Source organism: Saccoglossus kowalevskii, chromosome 10, assembly GCF_978046115.1.
Source record: "Saccoglossus kowalevskii chromosome 10, keSacKowa6.1, whole genome shotgun sequence".
Classification (NCBI taxonomy): Eukaryota; Metazoa; Hemichordata; class Enteropneusta; family Harrimaniidae; genus Saccoglossus; species Saccoglossus kowalevskii.
Window position 1 is genome coordinate 35,169,158 of NC_140650.1, and position 21,062 is coordinate 35,190,219.

At 36.6% G+C, this 21,062-nt stretch overlaps 2 protein-coding genes across 2 annotated transcripts in view; one reads left to right on the forward strand and one right to left on the reverse strand.

Annotated features, from left to right (window-relative positions):
- Nucleotides 1-5,834, reverse strand: part of LOC102804814 (polycomb group RING finger protein 1-like) — a 16,841-nt gene extending 11,007 nt beyond the window's left edge. The window contains 3 exon segments of the mRNA XM_006825997.2: nucleotides 1,594-1,746; nucleotides 3,861-3,963; nucleotides 5,542-5,834. Coding sequence (XP_006826060.2) covers nucleotides 1,594-1,746; nucleotides 3,861-3,963; nucleotides 5,542-5,643 — 358 coding nt within the window. The 5' untranslated portion in view covers nucleotides 5,644-5,834.
- Nucleotides 5,835-6,100: 266 nt separating this feature from the next.
- Nucleotides 6,101-21,062, forward strand: part of LOC100370762 (rho-related BTB domain-containing protein 1-like) — a 100,783-nt gene continuing 85,821 nt past the window's right edge. Inside the window, exon 1 of the mRNA XM_085504560.1 lies at nucleotides 6,101-6,204. The gene's annotated coding sequence lies outside the window, so the exon portion shown is untranslated. The remainder of the gene's footprint in view (nucleotides 6,205-21,062) is intronic.

The window sequence follows — 21,062 nt, forward strand, 5'->3', positions numbered from 1 at the left end:
ATAGTTTCTTAACACGACCATGTTGTTTTATTATGTACCAGCATGTGAAAAAGTTCTAGTGCCATGTTTTGACTGATTATGTTCACATTTTATATATTCATTATATAGTTATTATATTGGTTTGGCCGAATAGAAGCCATTTTTGTGTTAAAAGCAGATCTTGGTACATACATTGGATATTATGGGACCTTGATGCACATCAATTTGTTTTTCAGATCGGATCTGAAATGGGCCACTTGCAACCATTTTGTTTTTATGAATGCTGTTCCAGAGTAATATCTCTCAATATGGACAAGTACTTGTTTGACAATCAGATACAAGATGACTCAATGTCAATCATTTTAATGTTAAAAAATCATCATAATCAAGCATCAGCTTCTGGATCCATATTTCTGACATGTTTATGTTTAAACTACATTACTATAAACAAAACAATATATCTTAAATTTGATAACTAACGGGGACTGTAACCATGCATGGCTAGTTCAGTTACTAATTAAGTCAGGAGTACAGTTGAAATTTTAGCAAGCATAATTAACCTGAGTTTTAAGCAGGAAAATAAATAACAGACTCTGACTGAAATGGATAGTTTCTTAACACGACCATGTTGTTTTATTATGTACCAGCATGTGAAAAAGCTATTACGGAAGCAGTAAAACAAAAGATTAGGGGGGGGGGGTCAAATTTACACCTCAATGATGATTTCATATTTATGATTTTTAAACTACAGACATGAATTGTAACCAATTAATATTAAATAATATATTTTTGATAATGTATCCCATTTTAATTAACTAATGGGTGTATACAGTAAATTATATTTCTTTAAATAAAATATAACTGTATATCATGGTAATTTGTATGCAAATTAATATGCAAATTAGCCACAAACCTGAGACAATTTTCTGTGAAGATCACTGGTCAGTTCCTTGTAGATTTATATAGTACAGCCTGGCACATTGAAAACAAAAATTTCCACCCAAACTTTGACATTTTTTTCTATGCCCTTGCAATGGAATACTGATGACCACACAGTGATAAAGCTTGTTGATATCACTACTTGCATTAAAATCATACACAAAAGCATATTTCAGATTAAGATTAGCAAGTTCTAGAATTTTCCAAAAGAATGTACTTGAAAGTGCATAATTTATTTTTTCATACATTAAATTGTAATTTTTAAACTTTCATTTCAAATGAGCATTTTTGAAGTGAAAGATGTGCTTATTAATACTGACACTGACTGCTCATTGATAACCTTAAAAATACAATATGGACAAAAACATATATTGTTTGATTTTTCAGACTAAATTGGTTTATGAATTATCATAAACTAAAAAATATTGTGTTCGCAGGATACACAACAATTTGTTCGAAGAAAAATCAAAACAAATAATATGCATATGTACATGCATATTAGAGAATGTCATTGCTTCATCAAATGAATACTCAGATGAGTGATACAAGAACAGCGTTCTCTGTTCAAGATAAATCATAGACAGATATTTTTATCAATATACAATACGGGTATTAATATCTCATTCCTATTTGGTATATAAATCATTAACAGCAAAAACTGTTGATAATACTCACTTTCATAAAGGTTTGGCACAAGTTTGAAAACAATGTCCTGCATGGTTCGATCAGCTTTCAGATTAATGAGGGGCTGTGTTTCATGGATCTTTATGTTACACATGGGACAACATTTGGAGGTCTGCAAGTATTTGACAATACAACTTTTGCAAACTAAAAACAGCAAAATAGAGAAAAGAAAAACAGATATGGATCTTTGTACATTCAGTATTTCGAACATTGTTAAATGAATATTGTCATATTGGTATATGTATCTCATTAAAATAATATGTAGAACACCCTATGCCACATGGAAAGTGACTATATTAAAAAAACTTGTACCCCACAATTAAAATAAATAAAGTGTATAAATTATTAAGAATAAAATGTTTTTATATAGAAAATTTATAAACAACACTAGGAATGGCTCTCCTAAATATAGTAATGTGATAAAGGAAACTATGCTATTAAAATCTGTTCAAAATTGAAATAATTCTTGAGCTTTCCAATTAGATTTAATTAAGAACTTAATATACCGTACTTATCAGGGTAAGAGCCCATGCCTGGACAGACGCCCACCCCCCACTTTTGACACAATAAAGAAGTTGAGGTCATATCCGGGCACATGCCCAGGGGGTCTTTTTTTACACACACAAAAAAAACAAAAAAACAAAAAAAAAACTATTTTCTATTCGTTGACTGTGGTTGTATTAACTGTTGACTTTCTTGAAGTCTGTCGTGATACTTATAAACATTGTCAATTGCGAAAAACAAGGGGTGGACGCAAAATAGCTGTGACAGCTTTCTGCCTTCAGGGCAGCGCGTTCACCGCTGATTTTTTTCAGAATCATAACAGTCAGCAAGTCTATAAAAATAAATATTAAAGCAGAAACGGTAGTTTTCTTTTTGAAATATGTCGTCGCCCTAAAAAGGGCCGACCGTTTGGTGTGTGCTTCCTTAGAAACGATTCAAGCAGATCGTATAAGGAGAGCCGCTAAGCAAGTGTTGCACTCGTTTGGCTTTAGCGTCGTCGACAATGAAAACAATGATGCAATATTGTAGCAACCCGTACCTGGGAGAATGGTTGAAATCACGTTATTTTGGCTTTATAAATATTTTGTAGCAGCTTGCGAATCCATAACTGGGGCCAGCAATTTCGCAATGTCACGCCGAAGACTGCCAACTTTTTTACCATCTTTTATCACCGCTATTGCATTCCTGTCATGAAAACTATTCTTCTGTCCTTGGATAAAAAAAACCTTCCTATTTCAAGTCCACCACGATATCCATATAGTGAGACATTCCAACCGCCGGAACTTGCTGAATAATAACTTTCACCGTGATTAATAAGCGGCGAGTCTAATAAGAAAGCAATGTCACGATTTGACCTTTATGATGAAATACTAGTAGTGATGTCATTCTTAGCCAATCAGTAAAGCAGATGCATAAAGGTCAAAGATGATTGCTAGACTGTTAACAAAAGCATCTTGTGCCATCGTAGCAGAGCGACCCCATTTTTCTTGTCTCTTTATTATGATTAGACATGAATAAAAAGTGCCAAGCTGACAGACTGCGAAATCCGTGGATAAGTCCAAATTGTGTGGGACGATATCGACGAGCTTCAGGAATAAGTTGTAGGGATTTTGTTCGACGGCTACAGTGACGCCGACTTTAACATTTGAGGGTTTTGAGTTTGACGAAGATGGCAATGAACGTACAAATAAAGATCTGAGAAGTTTTTTCAAACAGCTATGATTTTTTATAATTTTTACTGTGTAAATTTGTAAATTATTATTGATCTTGTATGACGGTTGATTCGTAATTTGTCGAGACCGGAAATCATTTTACGCAGTTTAACCCCTGAAATTTTAATTCATTTTGAGTTCACGCGTATTGGGCGTGTTTGTCGGCGAGAAAATCTTAATTCAAATGATTCCTCACTGTCGATTTTTATTATTTTTGGTTTATTTGTCACATTATAAGCAATACATTATTTTTGTTTTACCTTTAGTGTTGTATATTGTTCATTTATTTCCGTTGCATGTTTTCATTTGCCGTTCTATTCCCTGCCGCAGTTCAATCTGCTTGTTGTAAATTTTCGCGAATTTCGTTTTTTTTGCCGGGGATCTCCTGGCAAATGCCCATCCCTTCTTTTTGTCAATTTTCCATGTTCAAGACCCGGGGCTTATACCCGGATAAATACGGTACACATACATGTATATGACCTTCTCTTTGACCTTTCAAATCACCCATTCCTATAGATTATATGGTGTACTTGTGATACTCACATGTATGCAAACATTCTGTAACTGTTGTGGCGTCAATGAAATATCCAGCACATAATATACACACAACATGAGGATTTACGTCTCGTATTTTGATGGTTAACACCTAGTTTTCAAAGAGAAAAAAAAATAACCACAGGTTAACCACAGGTTAAACACCTGTTAAACACAGGTCAGAGGTCAAAATTAAGCATTTGTCTTGGCAGCCTGAGTGGGCTACCTATTTTAAACGCTGGTAGCTGTCCAATATGTTGGGTAGTCATTCAGTGGTTTGGTCCTTGTCATGCACACTATTATGAAGACATAGAAATAAGACAACCCATACTTTGATACATTACTAGTACTAGTAGTTCAATTGGAATACTAATTTTGGTAATTACTGTATGTAGTAACCCCCTTGCACAAGAATTCGATTCACTAAGCCTTTTCCATGGGATCCATGTAAGCATATTACTCCATGGATAACTTATACTAATATTCAAAATTCTCCAATCAATTTTTCGTGACAGCCATATGTAGCCCTCATAACACTACATAGGTCACTGAACACAATTTTTAGATATGATGGAATGCCATACGAACCAATTGTAAACTACTGAAAAAACACATTTATGATCAATTTTCGAGGTCGTTTTGTGAAAAATATAGTTTGGTTACCATATATACCATAACCCAACCCTTCTTGCAGGGCATCTAGATGTTGTTTTTATGGTAGCTAATTACCATAAATTGCCATTTGACCAGATACTACTAGTTCAAAATTAAGTATGACTATCATTCACACAAATATGTTATCAAATTGGTATTCAACATTTCCCCAATAAATGATATCAAAAGTTGAATATGATGGAAGCCTGAATACAGAGAATTGCTTTCCGGAGTAATTCCACAGATAAACACAGCCATTAAAAACATGAATAATTGATGAGAAGTTAGTCAGAACTCCTCCGGGAAAAAAGTTGTTTTGTTAAGGTTTAGTTGGCATATTTTCGAGCTATAATTAACATCATCAAGTAGTTTTACAGAAAAACGTATCTTCTTGAAGTTCTATTCTTTACTGAACTTTATTTAGTTCTCTTACAAGTCACAGAGGCATCACTTCACTTCCACGGCAGCTCCCACCTTACGCATGTAACCGTATCAAGCTACGCATAGATATACTAATGCCTGTACATTATGTGACTCACAGAGGCATCACTTCCATGGATTCAACTGACCCTACTCATGTCACCAAGTCAGACTATGCATAGCTCTATCAATGCTTGTACATTATGTCACTCTCAGCACGGTTACTATTCATACAGCCATCATTTTCATGTGAGGTAGAATGTGAAAGACCACCTACGCTATGGTATAGATCAAACCACTGAATCAGTGGAATAAATTTAAAAACGTTTTGTGAAAGGATACTTTTCTTTGAATGTTTACAAGAAAATTAAACTGATATATACGAGACTAGACATTAGTCATACACTTTAAGAGTAGAAGTCAAATAGGATAATGCGTACTTAGTGAGTCATCGCAACAAAACTACGATTCTACCGTGTTATGATAGATGGTATTTTGTAAAAAAAAATGAGACCAAGCACGACTGTGAAAAATGTTGCCTCGACTCCATATTAATATATTTATATTTATAAATATGCAGAAAATAATATATGAAATCGTGTTAAAATGCATATACCTCTTTGTCGGACCCAGGTGTCCCAGGCCCGTCATCCGAGTCAACAACAGCAATACCGCCGCCATGTTGTTGAAACGGGTTGATGATGACAGGCGCCTCCATAGCGGTTGTTTTGATATCCCACAGATGATATCCGAAATACTATTATACTGGGTTTCAGATTAAACTATCGTTCATGAAAATGTCAGTCATAAATGGAAACAGGATGCCCGAACACGGCTAAACGATGCTAAATCGTTCCATACACGCACGTACGTTGGTCCAGTCCGACACCTCATGTGTAAAACGTCACGATTTGGTGCGTACAATCCAGGACGACTTATTTCAAGTATGGGTAGAGCAGGTTTAATTTTGGTATATTGAGATAGAAATATTTGGAAAGCGAATTTGTGAATTGAATAACATTATTTCACACGCATGGAACAAACAGAAATATTATATGGTTAGTAATTTATTTATATGTGGTAAAAATGCATACAAAACCCGTAATTCCTCTCAAATAACATGGAAGAGACTTACACATACAATGAAACGTCACAACATATTTACACAAGAGAAAGTTCTGTCAGTCTGCTGTCGCTGGCTGCGTACTTCATTCTCCTTTGCAGAAAATTTCGTTCGTTGATGGTTTTTCGTAGTCTAACTGAAATTCCGTAATATAAGGTCAGTATCGTTTTTTTTGGCTCTTAACATTGCGCTATTTCATCTGGTCGAGGACGCGTTTTCACATTTTCTGGTCAGGAACACCGAGAGCCTGTGGTGGGGAAGACTGGTTGATGCGATGACGCACTGTGTTTTGATGCCATTGATATAGGGGTTACTATTTCGAGGAACAAAGCAAACAGTAAATCTGTATTTAAGTTGCACAAACTTATGACTTATCTGAATTCAGCCATGCTCCCACAGTCGTGGTCGCAGTTTTGTTATCGTATCGTTGCCACTTCAATTAAAAAAATAAAAATAAATACTACTTAATTGTGTAGACTGACTTTTACAACAATGTGTATTGTAGTATTTGCCACACTTGCATATCGTGAGGGCAGTGCAAGACAGCCCAAACGTCTCTCGTGGCCAATTCACATTTAGTTCAGCAAATTCGACGTGTATTTTTTTTTTATTTTCTCATCCACGTTTCGAATTATGAAAACTTAACAAAATTAAAGCATATGTTTTGAGTTCACGGTCACTAAATAATCACATTGTCCGTGTTAAATGATTTCGGAATTTGTCTTCCATTGGAATGTAAATTCTAAAAGTGTTGTGTTGTGCTCTTGTTTTATTAATCTGGTATATCACGCTGGTCATGCCATTTTTAAAGGCATGACACCTATTTTTTTATAATGTCTACTCTCTTATCAATTTGTTGTTTGTCTTTGTACTTGTAAATATTTATCTCCTTACTAATCTCATAAACAAATGTCTCTCTATCCAAGGTTTTGGAAATGGCTATTAGAGATATGATGTTATTGTAGTTTTTATTTATTAGATGCAACACTGTCTCCAGGGAGATTAGCAGTGAGGTCACGTAAGGTTCATAACAAGAATAAAATGTAGAAAGTAACAATATAAAACAAAAAAGCACATTTAATAATGAAAACAAATAAATATGAGACACTCTCTTCTACACACTGGTTTGATATTGCTGCCTTATAGAGAATTTGCATTTAATATATTTAGCTTTTTCAGTAATATCATTTTTGTTCATTATCAAAATATTTTTTGTCATCTTAATTCATAATGTCAAGAATTTATTTTGATGATTCTTACACTTGAGTTTTAGGTTTTGTGTGTCTACCTGTTTTCAGACAATGGTTGCCTGACCCAAATTAGTAAATAATAATAATAATAATAATAATAATAATAATAATAATAATAATAATAATAATAATAATAATAATAATAATAATTGTTGTTGTTCACTTATCATATGTGGAATTTGGGAAATACTATTTCTTTGAAATGGTTAGCAAAACAAACAAAAAGTAGTAAAAACAAATTAAAGGAATTACTGGGTTCAAAACATACACACTGCACTGTGCTTTTTCAGCCTATGGATGCATCTACCACATGTTTGTTTATGTGCTTATCCTTGAACAAACACAAAAATGAATGCAGTCATGGAATGTTCACATGTTTCACCCTCACAATACAACAGACTTTGCATTGTAGAATCGGACACAGAAATGAGGAGAGTGCCACACAAATGAACACTGTCAACTCACATCCTTCATGCAAAACTTTCAAAATTTCTGACAAAGTAAAAAAAATTATAAATTATTTCTCTACTCTAGCTAATTATATATTCCTATCCACTGAGTAATTCCCGCAAACCTCTGCTAATTCCTGAATTTTCTCACTCTTTCAAAGATCAAAGCAACAAGTTAAGTTTGGTGATTTGCGATTACAAGGTTGATCCTTGATGGCAAATGCCAAAAGAATACAAAGTGTAAAAGTAATTGGTATGTTTGATCAATTTCGGCTAAGCATTAAGGTATAGATGCAGGTTCATAGGCACTTGGAGTAATTTTTTTTTCCCTCTGCTAATGACTGTTTAAATTTTGCAGTGGAACATACTTAATTTTAAAATATAGAAAACCGACACAAACATGATCTCTTTTGAACACTTAGCAAGATTTATAAGGCTGTACATAAATAGTAAAGAAGAAACATGGTGAAATAAAAGTTACCGGTATGCACTGTATATAAATCTTTACAATTCCCTACGTTCAATTAACCACCATAGTCAAAAAATCAATTTTGAACTGTAGGCATTAATCTGCGATTCAGCCAACGATGGAGAGAGAAATCTAGGTCAGGGGAATCCCCATGACCTCATAGATTTTCTTCCACGTCACACGCCACGTGGCCGAGACAAGGAGAGCAACGTCATCTTACCTTATGATCACTTTTTTTTTCTTTGCATCGAGTGTGCATCGTAGCAAAAAAGTGCGATTCAATCTCTAGTTTTTTGACTGAGTTTTTTGAAGAAGCTGTGTACCATTGGTAACAGTAGACGTAGTGGCTGGTAGGATAAGTTTTTTCTTACTGATGACTCATTCGGCCACGTTGTCAGGTCTCTTTGTGTCAGCTTTTAACTGTGATTTGTTTCACTCATGCATGCCTTGTTCATTTTACTAGTGTGGTTTTCAAAATGGACAGGAAGAAAGAGATCAGTCCGTTAATCTCCTCGTCTCCTAGGTTGTTCCCCCAGAACTGATTCGGTCGTGCAGCAATTACCTCCGGAGCTCCCAGGTGGGTAACCCCCATAGCAACGTCGTCTGGGCTTGGGATATGTTTGGAGTTTGTGGTTTTGCCACGAGATCATGTACACGAACTGGGATTCTGATGGTTTGGGATGTTTTTCAGGACCGTGTGCATGTTGCCGAGACTGATCTAGTTGATCACGTGTTCATTTCGGGGCCCTGTGGTAGTGAGTGAGTGAGTGCTAGCATGAGTGAAAGTCCTCCCGTTGTCTACCTTTCCTCCTCGCAGCGTGCCAGAGTTTGTCTACATGATTCAGGCTTTGGTTGAGGGCCTGCTGGGACAAATTGCGTCAATATTCGCGATCAAGAAATGCTTCCTCCTAGGATCCCTCCGATCCCATCCCCAACCTTCCCATAGTTTTTGGTAAGCAGGTGGGGCACAGGATGGTGTTACAGGGTCTCCGCCGAGACCTAGTCCACAGGTGGCCGATTTGGGGTTGGTGGTCAGGCCTCCGATTTCGGAGGGGACCGAGCAGAGCAGGACATTGGTTTTGTACCCCCCTGCACTCTTCCAGCCAGGGATTGTCTTTCAGATCCAGTGACAAGGGATTATTTTTTTCCTGAGTCCTGCCTCTATTACGGGTCACTCCTCCCTCGAGGACCCACAGTCGCTCCCAGAGGGGACCGACCCAGCCATCAGAGGTGTCTCGAACACTCCTTGCTCACTTTTTTTTTTAGCTCCGCTGTCGACTTTGTCGAGCGGAGCTTATCATATGAGTGATTGTCCGTCGTCATCCGTCGTCCGTGTCAATGTTTTACTTATTCGACTTCTTCTTGAAAACTACAAGCCTGAATGCTTTTGATACTTGGTGTATATGTACCTTGGGTAGACCTCTCTCAGATTTGTTCATTTCATGATCATATCTTCAATTCTCTAATATTTTGTCATTTTTGGTAAAAAGTGATATTTTCGACTTCTTGTTAAAAACCACAAGTCTAATTGCTTTGATATTACATATATAGGTACTACATATGGACCACTCTCAAATTTTTTCATTTCATGATGATATCTTCAATTCTCTAATTTTGGTGAATATTTTTGTCATTTTTGGTAAAAAGTGATATTTTCGACTTCTCGTTAAAAACCGCAAGTCCAATTGCTTTGATATTACATATATAGGTACTACATGTGAACCTCTCTCAGATTTGTTCATTTCATGATGATATCTTTAATTTTCTAATTTTGGTGAATATTTTTGTTATTTTTGGTAAAAAGTGTTATTTTCAACTTCTCGTTAAAAACCGCAAGTCCAATTGCTTTGATATTACATATATAGGTACTACATGTGAACCTCTCTCAGATTTGTTCATTTCATGATGATATCTTTAATTTTCTAATTTTGGTGAATATTTTTGTTATTTTTGGTAAAAAGTGTTATTTTCAACTTCTTGTTAAAAACCGCAAGTCCAATTGCTTTGATATTACATATATAGGTACTACATGTGGACCATTCTCAAATTTGTTCATTTCATGATGATATCTTTAATTTTCCAATTTTGGTGAATATTTTGTCATTTTTGGTAAAAAGTGTTATTTTCAACTTCTTGTTAAAAACCGCAAGTCCAATTGCTTTGATATTACATATATAGGTACTACATGTGGACCATTCTCAAATTTGTTCATTTCATGATGATATCTTTAATTTTCCAATTTTGGTGAATATTTTGTCATTTTTGGTAAAAAGTGATATTTTCTTCTTGTTAAAAACCACAATCATTTATGGTGAAAAATGATATTTTTGAATTCCTGTTGAGAACAGCAAGTCCCATTGCATTGATACTATGCATATTGTTCATTTTCTAATGATATCTTCTGTTCTTTAATTGAAATGTGCATTACTAACAGCGGAGCTATCTCAGCCGAGAGGCTGCTTGTTTTTAAAGTGAAGGGGGTTAGACAATATCTGATTCGGCAGGTGCAACCTCATAAAGACTCTGTGAGCCACGCCGTGGAGGTGATATGGGGAACATCAATCCTAGTGATCCGATGTTCTACCCCCACCCTCGATCCTGAAGCAGTCACTCTCGATAGTGCTGTCACTTCCAGGATCCAGATAGCGGGATCCAAAGCAACACCGACTGCATGACTCCTGGTCTAGCTGAGAGCTTGACGTAGTGGGAACGCACAGATGGTGTTGATGGGGGGACATTGGTCCCCTGCTGAATAGAGGCCTAAGTCCTCAAAGTGGGGCAATCTCATGTTTAACCCATTCCGCTGGACCAAGTGCTACCCGGTTGATGATGCAGTGTTTAATACCAGCAGAGTCTGGAGCCAAATCTCACTCCCCGACTGGATCCCTGGGTTCCTTCCCGACCCTGGTACCACAAATTTTCGGTTTGATGAGACGGGCAAAGGGGGATGGCCGCGTTCATGGAATCTTTCGGCAGTTCAGTCAGAAACAATCCACGTCCTAAGAGCAGAGTTGCGTTCCTCAGCTTTTGAGTTTGTGGCTGGCCCACTGGAACGTATTGTTTTGCGCTTCAAGCACTCTGAAATCTCAAAGGCGGAACACACCAGCCTCCTAGACCAGCAGACACAGCCGTTGGTGGGACACCACATGGCTACGGGGGATATCCCGCAGTGTCATCTAGCTCTCGTGACAGAGGCTGCCTTTGTGCAGCGGGATGCTGTTTTGGCTGTTTTCGCCGGCGAACTGAGTCACAGTTACGCAGACTGGACCTCCCTCATTATTTATTATTATAATCTACCAGTACAATCAGTCAGTTTTCTCTCATTTATTTGGTTCAGAAAAAAAAATTCTTCATGTTTCTAGTCACTATGCATTTCAGTTAAAAATGTGCACTTTTTAAAAATAAAAATTGGATTTGTTTCTTAGCCTTACTGAATTTTTATTCTTTAAATGTTTATTGAGATCAAATTTGTTAAAAAATTCATCTCTCTGTGCGCATCTTGAACATGCTCCACTTTTACAAAATGTGACATATCACATATTTGGATGTTGTATAATGTGCAATGAGTACATTTTTCACGAAGTCTAGACAGGGTTGACCTTTCATTATAATACTTGTTCATGTGTCATTAATTTTGATTGTGTTATAATCTTCTTATAGTGGTATAGTGGGTAGTATGTACCGGTAATACAAGAAAATGTTTAATGACATGTAATACAGTTGTCAGTGTAGTTAAATGTCAATCTGATTAAAATCTGATGTAGTGTACGGGCTTTAGTTATTTTGGCTATAAACTTATTTTAATTTTATGTTTTATTACTTTTGTTATTAATGTCTTTTTATTTTATTATTTTACTTTGATTTTGATTTTGTGATTTTTTTAAAATTCCGCCCTACATACATCTGAGCCGATGCCTATGTAACGAGATTTCAAGGAGACCCACTGTCGACGATTTTAGTAAACGAATCACAGACCTTCTTCTATAGCGCACATGATGACGTCACCGGGCAGAGTCAGGTGGCAAACACACTCAAATAAAATGGCGGATTATACCGACGTTAGCGACCGAGAAGAACACGGCTTTTCGGTAAGTTTATCATTGTCAAATGCAACGAAAGTCATTTTTTTATGTTTATATTGTGGCTCGAATGGTTCGAGTTTAGATCGTTATTTTGCGTAGTTATTCTGGGAGTGAATTGTTTGTTTCCACCGGTTCGACCGAACACCGGTGTCTTTTTCCAGTCGCTTGCCCTGGAGACGGGTGATGTTTTGTTGACGATCGGTTCAAAACCGTCTACGGTATTGAAGCCGTAGCTGTAAATATTCATCAAAATGTATCAACATTTTGTACATTATACAATAACTCTTTATTAAAGTAATTGGGCTGATTTGGACTGGAATAAAATATTTTTTATTTGGAACACATCGCAATTGATCAGGAAATATGTTTTTGCTCCAATTTTCTGCGTCGATGCCGTGGGCCGGTGACCGTTATACAATTTAAAATTTGCATTGTTTACTATAGCTGTTTACAGTGTTCTAATCCTTACGATTTACTTGCTTTCGTTCTAGATAATTATGCTCAGTGTTTGATGTAAAATTGAAGCGATGACTGAATAAACGAACCTTGGCTGGCGAAGATGTATCAGGAAGTGTACACAATTGTTGCAAGTGAACAAAATATTCAATGTAAAGACAAAAATTGTAAAATGCTGTGGAATTTCTTTTGTAAATAAAAATATACTAGCAATTTTCTATTAATGTTTTATTCAAGTGGGCAAAATATAATGTACAGAAAGATTGCCCGTAGAGTATCGCTACACTGAAAAGTAAGCAACCGACAGCCTGTATAAAAGGGGGCCTGTGATTGGCTGTTACTTACGCGAGATTTGAACGGGACTTACGTAGGCGTCGGATCAGATGTATGTAGGGCGGAATTACAAAAAATCAAAGTAAAATAAAAAGGAATTAATAACAAAAGTAATAAAAAATAAAATTAAAATAAATTTATAGCCAAAATAATTAAAGCCCGTACACTACATCAGATTTTAATCAGATTGGTTAAATGTACACTCGTTTGGAGATAAAGATTTTTTACTATACAGATTTAAGAAAATTTTAAATATGAGGAAAAATCCAAATGTGGAATTTGTGTATTTTGGAATATGATATTGTATATGCATGTAGCTATATTAATATATTATTTCACATAATACTAAGGATACTGTCCAATTATGCTTTAATTGTTTTGATCTGAAACATCTGGTGCAGTGATTTTCTGAATTCCTTTTTGATTTTCACACATGGTTTATAATACATTCTAAATTTAATTGTTTGTTTGTCTTTATTCACATCTGTATTGCATTTTATTCAAAATCCTAATAGGGATACAAACGCAATAAAGATAATTATTATTACATAGTGTGTATGTAATCATTATACAGCCTCTGAACTGTTTGCTCATATTGACCTAAATTGGCAATACAACATTCTTGTAGTTAAATAAAAATGAGCTGATGTTGGCTAATACTGGCTCATATTTCCCTGTTATCTCAGAGTATCACTGATTAAGTATATCAGCTTTCACTCAATAATGTTAAGTCATAGAATATGCAATAGAAACATGTGCTTTTTAACTAAATGGTGTATCACAATGACCTGGAGGTTAACATCCAACAAGGGTTTCTACTTACTATCTTCCTCTCAGAATGGCATTAAGACAATCTAATATGTTGTCTTGGCATCACACATTGGACACTATAATGAAGTTTTGATCTCCTAAATTAAATCTGTTCGAGTCGTGATGGATTTAGAAGTCATGGGTCTATAGTTTGTACCCGGGATCACTATATTAATAATAATAATATTTATTCAACACTAAAACAAACTACAGTGAGTTGTTCTATGGTCGTATAAAAATAAAATAAACTACACTAAAATACAGTAAAGTTAACCAACTAAACAGAATGCTAAATAAAGCTAAATAATATTACAAACAAACACATAAAGAATCACTATATACACTAACTGCTATTACTAAGAAGTGAAAAATCACATTAAAATCATAATTATAGTGGAAAGAATAGTTTTAATTGTGGTGGAGCTGCTCATATCTCATTCACATACATTGTTGTATATATTGTGCAGTTCTGACTTCAGGGGGTGAATTCAGGACCTATTATTCATGGGTCTGTAGGTTGTACCTAGGATCACTACATTGGTTAACCCTAAGAAGGGGGTGAATTCAGAACCTATTAGTCTTGGGTCTGTAGGTTGTACCCAAGATCACTACATTGGTTAACCCCAAGAAGGGGGTGAATTCAGAACCTATTAATCGTGGGTCTGTAGGTTGTACCCAAGATCACTACATTGGTTAACCCCAAGAAGGGGGTGAGTTCAGGACCTATTAACTAATCGTGGGTCTGTAGGTTGTACCCAGGATCACTACATTGGTTAACCCCAAGAAGGGGGTGAATTCAGAACCTATTAATCACGGGTCTGTAGGTTGTACCCAAGATCACTACATTGGTTAACCCCAAGAAGGGGGTGAGTTCAGGACCTATTATTTAATCGTGGGTCTGTAGGTTGTACCCAGGATCACTACATTGGTTCACCCTAAGAAGGGGGTGAATTTAGAACCTATTAGTCATGGGTCTGCAGGTTGTACCCAGGATCACTACATTGGTTAACCACAAGAAGGGGGTGAATTCAGGACCTATTAATCGTGGGTCTGTAGGTTGTACCCAGGATCACTACATTGGTTCACCCTAAGAAGGGGGTGAATTTAGAACCTATTAGTCTTGGGTATGTAGGTTGTACCCAGGATCACTACATTGGTTAACCACAAGAAGGAGGTGAATTCAGGACCTATTAATCACGGGTCTGTAGGTTGTACGCAGGATCACTACATTGGTTAACCACAAGAAGGGGGTGAATTCAGGACCTATTAATCACGGGTCTGTAGGTTGTACCCAGGATCACTACATTCGTTCACCCCAAGAAGGGGGTGAATTCAGGACCTATTAATCACGGGTCTGTAGGTTGTACCCAGGATCACTACATTCGTTCACCCCAAGAAGGAGGTGAATTCAGGACCTATTAGTCTTGGGTATGTAGGTTGTACCCAGGATCACTACATTGGTTAACCACAAGAAGGGGGTGAATTCAGGACCTATTAATCACGGGTCTGTAGGTTGTACCCAGGATCACTACATTCGTTCACCCCAAGAAGGAGGTGAATTCAGGACCTATTAGTCTTGGGTATGTAGGTTGTACCCAGGATCACTACATTGGTTAACCACAAGAAGGGGGTGAATTCAGGACCTATTAATCACGGGTCTGTAGGTTGTACCCAGGATCACTACATTGGTTCACCCCAAGAAGGAGGTGAATTCAGGACCTATTAGTCTTGGGTATGTAGGTTGTACCCAGGATCAATACATTGGTTAACCACAAGAAGGGGGTGAATTCAGGACCTATTAATCACGGGTCTGTAGGTTGTACCCAGGATCACTACATTCGTTCACCCCAAGAAGGAGGTGAATTCAGGACCTATTAATCACGGGTCTGTAGGTTGTACCCAGGATCACTACATTCGTTCACCCCAAGAAGGAGGTGAATTCAGGACCTATTAGTCTTGGGTATGTAGGTTGTACCCAGGATCACTACATTGGTTAACCACAAGAAGGGGGTGAATTCAGGACCTATTAATCACGGGTCTGTAGGTTGTACCCAGGATCACTACATTGGTTCACCCCAAGAAGGAGGTGAATTCAGGACCTATTAGTCTTGGGTATGTAGGTTGTACCCAGGATCACTACATTGGTTAACCACAAGAAGGGGGTGAATTCAGGACCTATTAATCACGGGTCTGTAGGTTGTACCCAGGATCACTACATTGGTTCACCCCAAGAAGGAGGTGAATTCAGGACCTATTAGTCTTGGGTATGTAGGTTGTACCCAGGATCAATACATTGGTTAACCACAAGAAGGGGGTGAATTCAGGACCTATTAATCACGGGTCTGTAGGTTGTACCCAGGATCACTACATTCGTTCACCCCAAGAAGGAGGTGAATTCAGGACCTATTAGTCTTGGGTATGTAGGTTGTACCCAGGATCACTACATTGGTTAACCACAAGAAGGGAGTGAATTCAGGACCTATTAATCACAGGTCTGTAGGTTGTACCCAGGATCACTACATTCGTTCACCCCAAGAAGGAGGTGAATTCAGGACCTATTAGTCTTGGGTATGTAGGTTGTACCCAGGATCACTACATTGGTTAACCACAAGAAGGGGGTGAATTCAGGACCTATTAATCACGGGTCTGTAGGTTGTACCCAGGATCACTACATTCGTTCACCCTAAGAAGGAGGTGAATTCAGGACCTATTAGTCTTGGGTATGTAGGTTGTACCCAGGATCACTACATTGGTTAACCACAAGAAGGGGGTGAATTCAGGACCTATTAATCACGGGTCTGTAGGTTGTACCCAGGATCACTACATTCGTTCACCCCAAGAAGGTGTGAATTCAGGACCTATCAGTCATGGGTCTGCCACAATTTATCACTATGCTAAATTAAGCTTTAAATTTGTATTGACATTGTCAGTTTGGTTGGATAGCAGTATAGAGTTTGTTTGCTTGCAGTTAAAACATTTTTTTTCTATGCATGTAGTTTTCAAGATGTTTATAACAATTCATTTCAACCAGTTTGTCATTTCCGTCTATGTTTCATTCATTGTGTGTTTTCAATTGTTACCCTCACCCTTTTTCATGTCAGCTTTTCGTATCACACCCTATTTTTGTCTTGTTGTGTAGCTATAAATGTTGTAGTTTAATAAACACTAAAGTAGCTCCCAAAATATCTTCGACATTCGGAAAAGTTGTGCTGTGAATGGTTCCTGAGCCATCATCACCATCATCATCATCATCATCATCAGAATAGCCTATTGAATAGAATGAAAACAAACACTTTATTTTAGTTGTCATGACATGATGTAGGTCCCATGTCCAACGACAACTGTGGCACTACACAGAAAATATAACATTTCTTTTTTTTAGTTATAGTTGTGCATCTACAAAGAGCATCTCTTATCTTAAAATTTGCTGAATATCTGCAAACATTTGGGACTGAATCATTTCCACTGCATCTCATGGCAATAGGCGGGACAATTCAGTGTAACCTTAGCTATGTGTTATGATAGGAAAATGAAAATTAAATTAGAGAATTAATACCACTAATATGTGCCATATGGCATTGGTTATTCTATATATTAGATCTACTCTTTTTGAGGCAGATCATTGACTTAGGCCACCTAAGTACATTGTATTAAAGTTCTCCGCTGTGTGTCTGTGTGCTTATATAGACTTTACAATAAATTAAGTTTAAAAGCACATACATTTGTAGCCATCATTTAAGACGCTTTCAAATTTTATAAAAACAATGTTTTTTTTAATAATTAGTCCCCGTTGGGACGCAGTCCGAAAACGGGGACTTATGTTTTGACCTCTGTGTATCCGTGCGTGCGTGCGTGTGTGTGTGCGTGCGTGCGTGCGTCTGTGCGTTCGTCCGAACCTGTATCTTAGAAATGCCTGGACCAATCGCAATCAAACTTCATACATACATCATACATGATATTATACGTATGCACATCAATTTGTTTCACGATCTGATTCAAGATGGCCATATAGCGGCCATTTTTGTGCTAAAAATCATCAAAATCAAGCATTTCTCAGCTGTTTACAGATGGATTTTGTTCGAACTTGGTATATACATTAGACATTATGGGACCTTGATGCAAATAATTTTGTTTTTCAGATAAGATTCAAAATGCCTGACTGAATGTGGTTCTTGTGCCATATCTCTGACTTGCTTTCACTGATTTTGTTCAAATTTTAAATATTCATTATACATCATGTCATAGATAGACAGATATATTGGTTTGACGATCCTATTCAAAATGGCCAAATGGTGGCTTTTTTTGTGCTTAAACCATCATCAAATATCAAGCATTTCTGGCATTTATGGATGGATTTTGTTCAAACTTGGTACATATGTTAGACATTATAGGTTCCTAATACACATCATTTATTTTCCAGATCGGATTCAAAATGGCTGTCTGGCGGCCATTTTGTTTTAATGAATGGGCTTCTAGACCAATATCTCCGACTTGTTTTGACTGATAATATTTTCAAATTTTAAATATTCATTATACATTATGTCATAGATAAACAGATATATTGGTTTGACTATCCTATTCAAAATGGTCGAATGGTGGTAATTTTTGTGCTAAAAAATCATCAAATATCAAGCATTTATGGGTGGATTTCGTTCAAACTTGGTACATACATTAGACATTATGGGTTCTTGATGCTCGTCAATTTATTTTTTCAGATTGGATTCAAAATGGCTGACTGGCGGCCATTTTGTTTTAATAACTGGGCTTCTAGAGCCATATCTCTTAAATGCTTTGACTTATTATATTTAAATTTTATATATTCATTATACATCATGTTATATATATACCTGTATTCAAAATGGCTGATTTTGAATGCTGTTCCAGAGCAATATCTCTTAATATGGACAAGTACTTGTTTGACGATCAGATACAAATGTCAATCATTTTAATGTTAAAAAATCATATTCCTGACATGGTTATATTCCAGCTATATTACTATAAACAAAACTATATATCTTAAATTTGATAACTAACAGGGACTGTGCCATGCATGGCTTATATTCATTTATTTGTTGCAGCAAGATTTATGTTATTAAAACAAAACACAATATATAATAATTACAAAATACACAATACAACAAAAATGCCAAATTAAGTTGCAGACAAGAGAAATAAACTGAATTAAATAAATGAACCCATTTCATGAACTCCTTTTAACTGTCATCAAAAATTACTGTTGTTTTAGAAGATTTTCCTTATCGTCATCGTTGTTTGGCATCCAGCATCCAACGTCAAATTTTCCATTAAATAGCTACATTTTATTTTCAAAACTGTAAATTATGTTCGTTTTATCTGACATTAACAATGAAATTCTAAAAATATACATGAAAATATACATACATAATTTATCAAATATGCACCACCTTGTTTCTCACCCTGATCTATCAAATATGTACCACCTTGTTTCTCACCCTGATTTATCAAATATGTACCACTTTGTGGCTCACCCTGATTTATCAAATATGTAGGTACCACTTTGTGGCTCACCCTGATTTATCAAATATGCCCCACTTTGTGGCTCACCCTGATTTATCAAATATGTACCACCTTGTGGCTCACCCTGATTTATCAAATATGTACCACTTTGTGGCTCACCCTGATTTATCAAATATGTAGGTACCACTTTGTGGCTCACCCTGATTTATCAAATATGTACCACTTTGTGGCTCACCCTGATTTATCAAATATGTACCACTTTGTGGCTCACCCTGATTTATCAAATATGCACCACTTTGTGGCTCACTCTGATTTATCAAATATGCCCCACTTTGTGGCTCACCCTGATTTATCAAATATGTACCACCTTGTGGCTCACCCTGATTTATCAAATATGCACCACTTTGTGGCTCACTCTGATTTATCAAATATGCCCCACTTTGTGGCTCACTCTGATTTATCAAATATGCACCACTTTGTGGCTTACTCTGATTTATCAAATATGCCCCACTTTGTGACTCACTCTGATTTATCAAATATGCACCACCTTGTGACTCTCCCTGATTTATCAAATATGTACCACTTTGTGGCTCACTCTGATTTATCAAATATGCACCACTTTGTGGCTCACTCTCATTTATCAAATATGCACCACCTTGTGACTCTCCCTGATTTATCAAATATGTACCACTTTGTGGTTCACTCTCATTTATCAAATATGCACCACCTTGTGACTCTCCCTGATTTATCAAATATGTACCACTTTGTGGCTCACTCTGATTTATCAAATATGCCCCACTTTGTGGCTCACTCTGATTTATCAAATATGTACCACTTTGTGGCTCACTCTGATTTATCAAATATGCCCCACTTTGTGGCTCACTCTGATTTATCAAATATTCCCTACTTTGTGGCTCACTCTGATTTATCAAATATGCACCACTTTGTGGCTTACTCTGATTTATCAAATATGCCCCACTTTGTGGCTCACTCTGATTTATCAAATATGCCCCACTTTGTGGCTCACTCTGATTTATCAAATATTCCCTACTTTGTGGCTCACTCTGATTTATCAAATATGCACCACTTTGTGGCTTACTCTGATTTATCAAATATGCACCACTTTGTGGCTCACTCTGATTTATCAAATATGTACCACCGTGTTGCTCACTCTGATTTATCAAATATGTACCACCTTGTGGCTCACTCTGATTTATCAAATATGCCCCACTTTGTGGCTCCGCGTGATATAATCAAATATGCCCCACTTTGTGGCTCACTCTGATTTATCAAATATGTACCACTTTGTGGCTCACTCTGATTTATCAAATATTCCCCACTTTGTGGCTCACTCTGATTTATCAAATATGCCCCACTTTGTGGCTCACTCTGATTTATCAAATATGCCCCACTTTGTGGCTCACTCTGATTTATCAAATATGTACCACTTTGTGGCTCACTCTGATTTATCAAATATGCCCCACTTTGTGGCTCCGCGTGATATAATCAAATATGCCCCACTTTGTGGCTCACTCTGATTTATCAAATATGTACCACTTTGTGGCTCACTCTGATTTATCAAATATGTACCACTTTGTGGCTCACTCTGATTTATCAAATACGCCCCACTTTGTGGCTCACTCTGATTTATCAAATATGCCCCACTTTG